This window comes from Lygodium microphyllum, chromosome 17 (genome assembly GCF_053477565.2).
Source record: "Lygodium microphyllum isolate KBCC chromosome 17, Lygodium_microphyllum_v1.1.10, whole genome shotgun sequence".
NCBI lineage: Eukaryota > Viridiplantae > Streptophyta > Polypodiopsida > Schizaeales > Lygodiaceae > Lygodium > Lygodium microphyllum.
In genome coordinates, this window is record NC_141151.1 from 8,836,045 (window position 1) to 8,848,357 (window position 12,313).

Below are 12,313 nucleotides of genomic sequence, written 5' to 3' on the forward strand. Positions count from 1 at the left end.
TATGTCAGCGAATCATCCACACCCATCAAATGCCATCCTTACACAAAGAAATCTTAAAGAATTGAGAGAAGTATGGGTCCAACAATAGCAACAAGGAGAGGATTTACCACCTTGGATGAAGAAGTATTTACAAACTATAAAGAGGATTTCCAGGATGTGGGTATCTTTGCAAGTATCGCTATAGTTCATCATTCTCCTACTAGCTCTACAATGACTCCTAGATCCTCCAAATGAACCTTAGTCTTTGATGTTTCCTAATGGGAATAGACTTAGCATGTCATATGCAGAAGTATAGTTACTCATGCTATTATACGCATGGCCTGAAAGGGTGTCTTCTACGTGTCATTTCTACTCAAGTTGATGTATGATGAGATTCTTGTATAATAGAAGGCTTTTGATAGTTGGCACCACAAACAAACTCTGTATTTTGTGTCATTTCTTAGTTGTATTCTCTTATTTCTATCTTCATTGTGCTATTATGGTTTGTTTATGAAGTATTCTTGTAGTTTCATAGCATTATTTGTAAGTTTTATGTTTATATGCTTGATAAGATATGATCTTTTTCTGCATTGCCTACATTAGTTTACAATGTTCCTGTATACAACATTGTAGCCCTATTATGTCTTTTGCATAGGTTAAGGGTTGTAAAACATTGGCAATCATGCCATTGTTGTCCTAAACCTTTGATTTGAAGCTCTATTAAAAATGACTTTGTTTTATGGAAGAAAACTGTGGTTCAAAGGGTTTTCTTTGTAAATGTATAGCCACCATTGTTTCCTTTAACCTTTGTTTTAAAAACCCAACAAAAAAACGACTCTATTTTGATGGCAGGTCTAGATTTCTTGTAAAACCTGAAGGAGTGACATATTTCTTGAAGCAAAACGTTGCAATTTCAAGGCTTAATCTTGTATTTCTGTGTATATGTCAAAGAATTATCCACATTCGTCAAATGTCATTCTAACATAGAGTAGGTTCAGGGATTTGAGAGAAGTATGGGTTCGACAATAGCAGAAGGGGACATAGAATTTTGTAGCATGCGGGTACCTCTCTAAGTAACACTACAGCCTATCATTCTCCTATTAGCTCTACAAAGACTCCCCCAAGTCCTCCAAATGAACCATAGTCTTTGATGTTTCTTGATGGGAATAGACTTAGCATGCCATATGAAGTGTAGTTACTTATATTGTTATAGGCATGGCCTAAAAATGTGTATTCTATGTGACATTTCTGCTCATTTACGAGTTAACATCTGTGATGATTTCTATCTTCATTATGATATTATGGTTTGTTTATGATGCATTCTTATAGTTCTATAGGATTGTCTCTGAGTTTTTTGTTCATTGCACGATACAATATGATCTTTTTCCACATTGCCTATAAAGCAATTTGTTATATTCATATATACAACACTATAGCCCTATTATGTATTCTACATAGATTAGGGATTGTAATAGTAGGATCAATCAATAAAACAAATATTTATTTGGATTGTAATAGGAGTTACAATAAAACAAATATTTATTTGGATCACATAGAGGATTTCCCAAAAACATTCTTATTAGACCAATTTGCTACTGAGTATACCAAATAAGCTTGTTATTTTAAGGCAGGTATTCCAATCCTTTACATTTTTATAGAAAAGGTTTTCCCTTTCTCTTAATCATTGTGGTACCAAGTTGAGAAAAAATTCAATAGCTTCTTATGGAAGAATGAAGATAAGCACAGTTGGCATGCCATTTCTTGGACACAAGTGCAAGAAATGAAAACAGGATGCAGTGTTGGTCTTAAATCCCTTCATGATAGAGTGATCTAGTACAATATAAAATGGTTATAGAAACTTTTGTATTCAACACAACCATGGGATGTGTTGTTAAGAGAATGGATTTCATTGGCTCTAATAAAAAAGAAGCAATGGCATGGAATGCAGTGGTTCAATAGGCTATTGTTTCGGGAAGAGAAAATCAAATTTGTAGGTCTTAACACTACATAATTGATCTTAAATTATTGGAAAGTTATCCTCACACAAATATTCTGATATTTCCCTGAGAGGGGTGATGCATTGATGAACATATTTGTTTAGCTCTCTTCCTTTGTTACTTAGGGTGGGAAAGCACTATTTTGGTTAAGTCCCCAAAAGGTTATTCAATTCCATTATAAAGGTCTAACTACATGGAATGAAATATGGAATCCCAATCAGTTGGATTGGCTTTCCTTGGATGTGATTCAACAAAAGTTTAATCTCAAGGAGAAGGAGGTTTTATGGCTCATGCAAGCCCTTTCCTTGGTGCAAGATAGTTGGTCTTCTTCTCCAAGAAGAAGGTTGTTGGGGTCAATTTAATATTGAAGATATTCTTGTAGTTAAGTTGCATATCCTCTTAGTAAATCCTAAAGAAGACTAGATATTAAGGTTGCATGGCTTTTGGACCAAGTAAAATAGAACTCTTTCAGTTAAAAAGCTAAGAAGCTTAGTATTGGATGCTTGGAAGGCCACACCCTTTCTCATATGAAATTTTTTATGTGCAGTGTATTGATGAGAATTAGCAATTGGAACCAGATTGATCCCCCCATTGTCCCTCGTGTGGATGCTTTGAAGAGAATCTATTTTGTTTGTTTTGGTCATGTAGAGTGATTGGAAGATTTTGGAAGAAATCCCCAGATTGTCTTGTTAAGACTCAACTGCATGACATTGTCACCTAGAAGCTAGCTTTGCTAGGTCAAATAGGAAGACTGTCCCCTATGATCTTTGAAGTATGGCAAATCATTAAGAGTGCAGGGTTGTCCATGGCTTGTAATTCCATGCTATTTCAAAGGAAAGTTAGGATCTTAGTTGATTTGGTTGAATTTTTTGAAAAATATAACTTTACTCAAAGGAAAGAAAGGAGATGCTGATTGGAAGATCATAGTTGCTAGGTTACAAAGCTCTGTAAGAGCTTATGTCTCTTTGTTTGGTTTCGAGGCACCCATGCCTATTTAACTTCATATAAGGCTATTTATATTACTTCACTCTCAATACAATTTGCATCCCCCCCCCCCCCCCCACCAAAAAAAAAAAGAAAAAAGAAAAAAAAAGAGGGGTAGCTTTGCTAATATCATGCATAGAGTTATTAACATATCTCTATGGCAAAATAGAATATTCTCCACGTCAACAAGCTTCAAATTCAAATGTCATCCTTTTAGCAATACACGTTCTGATTTTTATCCATGTAGCTCTTAAGGTCATCATTGAAACAAAGCTAATATTCTAAAAACCAAGTGCTTATTATCAAAGAGGGGCTTTTGCAGTTTGTGTAGATTTTGAGGCAATTTGAAAAACACAACTTGATCTATATAAGACACTCCTAAGCATGACACTTCCACACACACACCCAAAAAAAAAAAACACATGAAAGTTGAGCTCCTTTTTGTGCATGCCCATATACTCTTTACAAATACACACCAACTATGGCCGAACACTCAATCCAACACCCCCCTTAAGACTCAATCCCAACATGCTCTGATATATACCTACAATTTGAATAGAATACTTATATGTGGGTGTGTATGTGTTTGTACTCACATTGATTCGCATGCATGCATACACAACTCATTTGCATTCTAACACATCCAAACTAGCATCCTTATGTAGACCCTCTTGACCACCCATGCAACACTCACATGAATACCCTACATCCACACCAACAAATAAATATGCACATATTAGCCTCTTTATATATGCTCCAACACTCAAAACAACACACACAATCTGCCATCATGCACACCCATATAAACTACCAAACCCCAACACCCATGTTTGTTTGGAAATATATGTGCAAAATGCATGGCAAGAAAGTTGTGACCAAAATATTTTTAGCAAGCTATGCTTCATTCTTTAGACATGATAACACAAGTTAGAGGCCATTACTTACCTTTAGACACAAACAAACACACTTGCACACATAGTGACCAAGCGAGTGAGTGTGTGTGCATGCATGCACATGTGTGTGTGTGTGTGGGGGGGGGGGGGGAATGGAGGGAGGGATTGCTAATGATCGTACCAAATGATGTTGTCCTAGTGGTCGATGTGTATGAGTATAAAGATGTTTGCATTGGTGGTTGCATGCCATATATATCCACTTGAATAGGAATTTAAAGATTGACATTGAAATGTAGTGTACGTGTCTACTAAAGTATTATCATGAGAGAGAGAGAGAGAGAGAGAGAGAGAGAGAGAGAGAGAGAGAGAGAGAGAGAGAGAGAGAGAGAGAGAGAGAGAGAGAGAGAGAGAGAGAGAGAGAGAGAGAGAGAGAGAGAGAGAGAGAGAGAGAGAGAGAGAGAGAGAGAGAGAGGGGGGGGGGATTAAACACCATTTCTTAACACATGCTCTAAGGACCGACCAGTCCTTGAATGGGTCCTCGCATGGAGCACTAGTTTGAATAAAGAATTATTGTTTGGTACAAGAACCCTATAGATCAGGTTCATTATACACCAAATTACCTTGTATCTAAGTAAATAATAGAAAATCCAACCTCTTTTTGCTTGTGAGATAACAAGCACTTGAAGAATCCTTTCCTAATGAAATAAACCAACCCATAACGTGCTTGAAAAGTAGCATGAAACCATTTCAAAAATCCTACTTAGAAAGTATTCATTCATGAAGCAAAGGAACTAGCCCAATTGTGGCAAAGCAAAAGTATTTTGAGCATAATGACTCAAAATGAGAATTGATATATGCATTGTGCCCTGGGAGAACATGAGGGTTTCCCTCCAACACATTAATATTTGCATGTTTGTTACTACAAGACATATAACAACTTATTAACAAAACTCTTACCTTTGACATAAGATGCAAGCGAATCTAGTTCCATTGAAGGATTTTTAGTAAGCTCAAAGCTTTATGTTGCTGTAGTTCTTTAGACCCCATTCTCGTTGTATTTGCTTTGAGGATGCAATACAAGTTGCCCAATGTGACATGTTGGACTTTCTCCCACCAACTATGTTGGTTGTCTTTCTAAGATGTGGAGAATGTGTTTCGATAGGTGGATTTCCACCATCAATATTGGCCTACATGCTACACTCCCTACGTGGCTCAGATTCACATTTCCAATGACAAGAACCCTTGGATCAACTTTGCCAAGACTTGATTCTTGGAGCTTACATACCACACACAGAGAGATGTCCCACTAATTGAGATGCTGCTCATGCTGTGTCCTAGGCTCTCTTTGACGAGATGTAAGAGAATAGATTTGTGCCTTAGGGGGGTGTGAGTTTGTCGATTCGTGCGTCATGCATCCACTAATGTAAGCATCCCTTTCATGCTCTTAAATTTGTTTAAGGTCAAGTGCTAGGCTAGTTTGTAAGAACTCACACTGTTAAGAATTTTTGCAGAAATTGAAAATCCCTAGAAAAACAGTAGATAGGTTGGATTTTTGATAGGTTAGTTGTTTGCGTGGTTTGTTTGTTTTGTTGTTTTGTAGTTGGATTTTCTATGATTGTCCAGCTTAGGATTTGTTTTTGCCATTTTCTTTGGATTTTTTGAGTGTGGAAATTTGATCTCCTTGGTTGAGATTGGAAATTTTTGGACAGGTTGGAGCTAGAGCTTGCTAGTAGCTCGGGGGTGGTCTCCTAATTTTATTAAATACATCCATGCCATGGGTTGGGTCGATACACAACTTGCACCACCATTGAGCACTAGCACGGCATGAGGCCTGCTGTAACTATATGCAATAAATCTTAGTTGCACATGCACTTGAGAGAGCACCTTTCATTGAACACACACTGTTTCTTGCATGCACAAGAGTTGGGAAATTCATCACTGAGTTAGGAATATCTGGTTGAGTGGGAAAGGAGGTTGGGTGAGTTTGAGAGTTGTGAAGGATGCCACCAATTGTGAGATGGGTTAATTTCTTGGTCAACATCTTGAGGACAATATATTTCTTGAGTGATTGTGAGATATTTGGGTGGGTGGAGCGGAGTATAATATTTTCTTTGCCGAGTGTTGGGAGGTGAGGTTAAGGATTTAATATAATCAAGGAACAATGCTTGCAACTTGCATGATGTACGCGCATACATAGATAGGCTATGCACTATTTTCCAGTGCATCCATGTTTTTTGTATGGAGCATCGCTTCTTTTATTGCATCGCATGGTCTTGATTTGCATATCTTCCTAAATCATATGTATGATTGAGCACATAGTATATTTTCAAAGGAGTTTTCTACTAGGTCATGTTGCATGAAAATCGAAAGCAGGAGGACAAAAAGAGATTATTATCAAAAGAGCAAGAGTAGGTGCTATGAAGGAAACAAAATTGTAGGATATATCAATGACAAGTTTGGAGTAAAGGGAGGTATTTGGAAGCATCAAAGTGCTCATTGTGGAATTAGCACTTATTTCTGTTAGCTGCGGGAGATTGTTTCATCAGCTTTGTAGAACTTATGTTGGTTGTACTAGCAAAGGGAGTTATGGGTCTTCATGCAAAGGGCTTAATGAGTGAAAGGGTGTTATATGGTGGAGATGCCAACATTGATTGATTAAAAAGGATAATATATTTATTATGTTAAACAATAAATCCAAATATCATGTGCTTTTGCTTGAATTATGATTTATTTTTGAGATGGTGGTGGTGATAGTCTTAGCAATTGTGGGGTGGATAATTTTTGCATGTGTTGGCTAGCCGGTCATTAGTGGCTATCTCTTAGTTGGATTGGGCTTAGTTGGATCGGCCCAATCAAACTCAGTGGTTTGAGCTTTGTTAGTAAGCTTGGTCAGGTAGAGACAATAGGCTAAATTTGGCATAGTATTCCCACTATTTGCCTTGGGTTTAGAATTTTCAGCAAGCAAGGCATTAATGAGATTGAAGGTGAAGATGCAAAAGCATTCGATGAAGGACTTGATGAAACAAGCAAAGCAAACGTCACTGCAACTTCCCATCCAAAAGAAGGAAGACTTGCTGACATGATTGATAGTGGTTTGGTTGTCTTGAATTTCTAGTATTACTAACGGTTTCATCAATACTTGGCCATTCTCCTCTTCATAAGAGTATCAATGAAGAGCTTGATTCACATATTGGGACTGTGAGAATATAATGGTAGCATTGCATACATTCCTGCTCTGGTTAAGAAGGTTCAAATGAACTATCCAATGGAGACTCTGAGCTAATCATTAGAGAGTGTTAGAATGTTACTATGACTACTGATAGTAGTGTGCAGAATTTGGATATGTTACCTTGTAGAGATCGAGCAGTTTAAAAGTATTCAGAGAGAAAGACGATGTATTAACCAATAACATCCGATCCGATGGTCTCATGTAAATATTGCCACTTAATTCAATTTATCTTCATGAAAGAAAAAGAAAGAGAGAGAGCAGTGTCGATCGTGCATGATGCGAAGCTTCCATGCGTGGCTGCTGGAATGGCTAGGGTTTTTTCTCGCATTTACTGTTCTCGGTGATCATAAGCTCTTTCCAGCGCGCCTACCTTTGTCGTACCTGTGCGTCTTCATAGCTTGAGGCGATGTCGCAAGTACCAGGTCATGTTTCTGTGCCGGGGCTCGGGCCTGATCCTCTACCTCCTCACCATGCGACTCCCGGATTTTCAAACAATCAAACTGCACTCTTCGGCCAACCACCTTCTTTCGTGCCACCAAGCAACTGGAGCTTTTCCGGAGGAATGCCACCTCCAATGGTGCAGCCAGCCCCCGTGCCTGGCTATAGAGTTACTGGCACTGGCACTGGCAACTTACTGCCAACAGGTCCCAACCTAAGCCAGCCATTCGGTCAAGTGCAGAATGGCTACAGTGTAAATTACAACGCTCTTTTGGTTCCGGAACATACCCACACACCAGGCTCGCAGGATCCCCCTGGGTCCGCACATTTTCCATACAATGTCGAGATTGGTGGACCTCATCCAGATAATCAGGTTCGAGTTGCTAAGGCAGACAAGATAGACTTGACTGCCTTAATTTCCAATTTGCGAGGGCTTATTACACAGACAAAGCAGACTGTGCGTCAAATTGTTGATTTGGCAAAGCTTAAGCCTAGCTCTTTGCTAGTTAAAGGGCCAAATTCAGAACTGCAAATGGCTGCCACAACCTCCAGGGAACCATCTCATTCAGAATCTGAAGGTCGTGTGGTAGGAAATTCTTATGGATCTTCTAGCCGTGAAATAGATACAGGGCCAAAGTCTGTATACAGTGAGGATCGCAAACAAGTGGAAGCTCGCAATGAAGGTGGCAGGAACTCCAATGATCTTGACAATCTTTTCCATGATATGCTGAAAAAGTGCAAGGATAGTTACAGCAATTCGAATGCCTTCTTTTATGATGATGCTCCTGGTGTAGTGCAGGCTTGTACAGTGCGAGATCTGTCAAGGACTGTTGCGACAACTTTGCCAGCCTTTGCCGCACAAGAAGAATGGACAGAATTATTTTCAGAGGAAGATGGTAAAAGATGTATTGATGATTGTAAGCCAATATTGCCATCTACATTTTGGCTTATCAAAAAAGAGATCGAGTCTTGGAAAGATTTTCCTTTTGAATTAAGCTCCCCCCTGCTTCAAGCAGCTGTTGGTGTAGCGAGAGTGAAACATGCTGACCTCAAAAAGTGGCTTTTAGGATCATGTATAGTACGTGGAACGGCCTTAGCCAACCACATTCTTGTTCTGCTGGTTTTTTGCTTGAGAGCAGTTCAGCGAGAAGCTAGAAAAACTTTATCATCAGAGAATTTCCATCATGATGGCAACTCTTCGGTATTACAGATGATAAAATTCAATGTCCTCTTTGTTAGTGGTAGATGGCTGTCTTCCCAGCTCTCCTCTTTTTGTGATGCAAAAGTTAGCAGTAATCTGGTCTTAGATATGTACAAGCAGGCACTGGAAAATGCTGCATACAGCCTTGTTTTCCAAAATTGTGGTGGTAATGAAGTGGATTTAGATAAACCAGTTTCAAGTGCCAACTTGGAAAATATGGCCGTGTCAACTGAAAGAGAAGAAGAGGAAAATGGACCTTCCCTGTGTGCAGAAACAGTATATTCTGAGAGACTTACTGAAGATGCAGTTATTGGTGAAGGACTTTTATGTTTGAAGCGTATAGCAGCAGCACTTGCTGCTGTTCAGCAGCAATCTGCCTTGGAGCAGTGTAGGAAAGCTGAGGATTTCTTCTTCACTGTCTTACCATCTCAAAGGCAAGTTATTTTCCACTCCAGAAAATACTAGGTGAAGCCTGGGAATGCTTTTGATTGGATTCATTTTATTACAGGTCAGCTATGCATGACTCTCTTGTTAAAAAGGCTGCAGAAGTGCGAGCAACTCGTATAGATTACAGAGCAGTATTGGAGCATGATGGGCTTGTTTGGCAGCGGCCACAGAATCAGGTTTGAAATCCAGAGTCGCCATGTTTCCTTGTTCTGCTCCCCTAAAAGTGACTGTTGTTTTGCCAGAACTGTCTTGTCAACTTGAATCGGGAAAACAAAAAATAATTTGCACACTCTTAGTTTCTGCACCAGATCCAGAGGATGTTTTCTAGGGAAGTTTTCATGAAAGGACTTTCACTGGTAGTGTGGCAGGGAAGAGGCCTCCAAGCAAAAGCATGCTATAGGGTTCTGTCTGTGATCTTTTACAGTATTTCTGTTTTCTGTTTTCTTTGCTGTTGTCAGTAAAGAAAAGGTTCTGTGCTGTGTTTCTGTCATTTTGCAAGAAAGAAGCCATGTATGTAGCCCTCTTACCTGTCACCCAGGTGATAATAACTAGCTGAAGGGATTCATATATAACAATTAGGAATAGGTCAATGCACCAAAGTATACCAAGAAACTTAACAGGCTCACCAATAACTACTCACCATAGAGCTGGGTCTATTAGATCCAGAGCAGCCCAAGGTTAGAGACACCCATTCTTCTCTTCTTTGATGCAGAAATTGCAGGTTTTAGCCATGAAATATGAACTATCAGCTCGGATGGAGTGTAGATAGCAGCCAATCTTCTCCTCTTGGCACGGGAATCCATTGGGTAGCTTCATAAGTTTGTTCACAACAAGGTAAGCTGCTCTCTTTTGAACTAAATATCAGAAAAATAGGTTATTACAGCACTACAGGCTGAGATCCTTTATCTTGAGGTCTCAAGCCTAGTGCATTTTTTGGGCAATTTTGTTGTGAAGTAAGTGATGTTCTCACAGTTTCATTGCAAGAAATCCCTTTCTTTTTGAGAGGAACATTGTGGGATTGCATGGGAACTATGCAGTATAGTTGTCTCATGCAAAAAGCAAGACAGTTGCTTTTTGCATGAGACAAGAGCCTTCTTATAGATCCATATGGTTCTGCAAAAAAGTTCAATGTGCACACCATGATTCATCGTGTCCCCCCTGATTTTTTTTGAGTCCTCTAGTTGTCGCCAGCCTGCTTGTAGCTTTCTTTGCTGTGTTTGGACTAGTTGCCCATCATTGGCTGCTGCTGCATCATGTTTGGAGGCTTTCCAGCCATCTGGACTTGATCAGCTGCTGCATCTCATCTTCTCTTAGCTGGTGACTTGCTGCAGACTCTCCATGATCTGTCTTTTGCTGATTCCAGCAGTTCATGATGAGTCTCAACATCATTGAGATCAGAATTCAGTTATTGTCTTTACTAGTTGGCCCTTGGCTATTGTGTGACATCACCCTCAGTTCCAGTCTACTGCATCCACATCAAATTTGATGGTATTGCTACACTCTAAATCCGTACATGGAGAATGTCACTCCTCATTACTCTCCCTTCGCTTGCTCACACGAGAGTCAATTGTTGTTGGACATCTTTGATCCTTGAGCATCTCCAAATGTATCATCTTCTTCACTCATACATTTAAAACATGCATTTGTTTAATAGATACTCTTCTTTCTCCTTTTTGCATTGTGCATTTTTGTCTGAGTGCATTGGGTTTTGGTTGTGCTCATACATTCTGTGTTTTCTCTATGCAATTGCATATCTTCAGAGAGGCAGCCATAGAGAATATTTGGATGTCATCATAGAACATTAGAATTTGTAGAGCATGGTTGGAGACTCGTGTGCTAGAAAGGTTTTATAGAAGATCAAGAAAGTAGCTCATAGATTAAGGCTATTGGATCATTGGAAGATCCATAATGTATTTCATATGAGTCTTTGAGACTCTCTCAAGGAGATGTGCTAGAGGATTTGCTTGATGAGCTTTCATTTGAAGTTGAGGTATTGTATGAGATTTTGATCCTAGAATAGACTTCCACACATAAGGAAAGGAAGATAAAGGAGAGTTTTCCATCGCTATCTAGTGAAGTTTTAGATGTATTCATTGATGGATGCAAAGAGGATGGAGGAGGGTGATTTAGTAGATTCACCTTAGTTGTTGCAACCTTACCTTTAGGCTTTTTAGTTAGAATTGACTTTTGTTGAGGCTCCTTTAAGTTTAGTAGAGCCAGAGAAATTTAGAGCATTGCTTGATGCTTAAGAGGGGGTAGGACTTATAAAGAAATGGCAATGCTTGCAATGAAAACAACCAAGCTTATGATAAACATTAGCAAAGCTTTTCTCGAATGAAATGGTACTAGATCTCAATATGCTTCGTCTGAGTATGAAACACATGATTCTTGGCCAAGGCAATGCAACTCTCATTATCGCACTGTAGAATAGTAGGACTTGTCTGTGGGCAGCCAAGCTCCTCCAGAAGCCTGCGAAGCCACAATGTCTCACATGTAGTAGAAGACGTTGCCTGATACTTTGCCTCTGTTGAAGAGAGGGCAATGGTAGGTTGCTTCTTGCTGCTCTAGGAAACAACACCACCACCCAAGGTAAAACAATAACTTGTGGTGGACCTTTGATGATCCAGATCACTAGCCCAATTTGAATCACTCCAACCTATAAGGACCAAGTGCGTAGTACTTGTACCAGCAAGATTATAGATCCCAAAATCAAGAGTTCCACGTAGGAACCGCAAAATCCTCAGAGCAGCCTACCAATGCACCATCTTGGGTTCACTCATGAACCTGGCCAGAATACCTATAGCATAGCAAAAGTCAACACGAGAATTAAGAAGCTAGATCAATGAACAAGCCAGTTGTCTATAACGGGAAGCATCCGCCAAGGGAGAATCGGAATAAGCGGTAGCCTTTCAATTCGGGTCCATAGGAGTCGTAAGAGACTTGCATCCCTCCATCTCACATGTAGCCAAGAGTTCTTGAATATACCACTGTTGGGAAATAAAGATTCCTCTCGGAGTCTAATGGATCTCATGACCTAGAAAGAAGTGAAGAAGTCCCATGTTCATCATCTCAAACTTCTTATGAAGTGTTGCTTTCGTTTGCTTGACCTTCTGAATATGGTCACCTGTCACAATCAAGTTGTCCA

At 39.4% G+C, this 12,313-nt stretch overlaps 1 protein-coding gene across 1 annotated transcript in view; it reads left to right on the forward strand.

Annotated features, from left to right (window-relative positions):
* Nucleotides 1-7,278: 7,278 nt before the first annotated feature.
* LOC148021552 (U11/U12 small nuclear ribonucleoprotein) overlaps nucleotides 7,279-12,313 on the forward strand; it is a 38,624-nt gene continuing 33,589 nt past the window's right edge. The window contains exons 1-2 of the mRNA XM_087696973.1: nucleotides 7,279-9,155; nucleotides 9,230-9,344. Of these exons, the coding sequence (XP_087553099.1) occupies nucleotides 7,489-9,155; nucleotides 9,230-9,344 (1,782 nt within the window). The 5' untranslated portion in view covers nucleotides 7,279-7,488. The remainder of the gene's footprint in view (nucleotides 9,156-9,229; nucleotides 9,345-12,313) is intronic.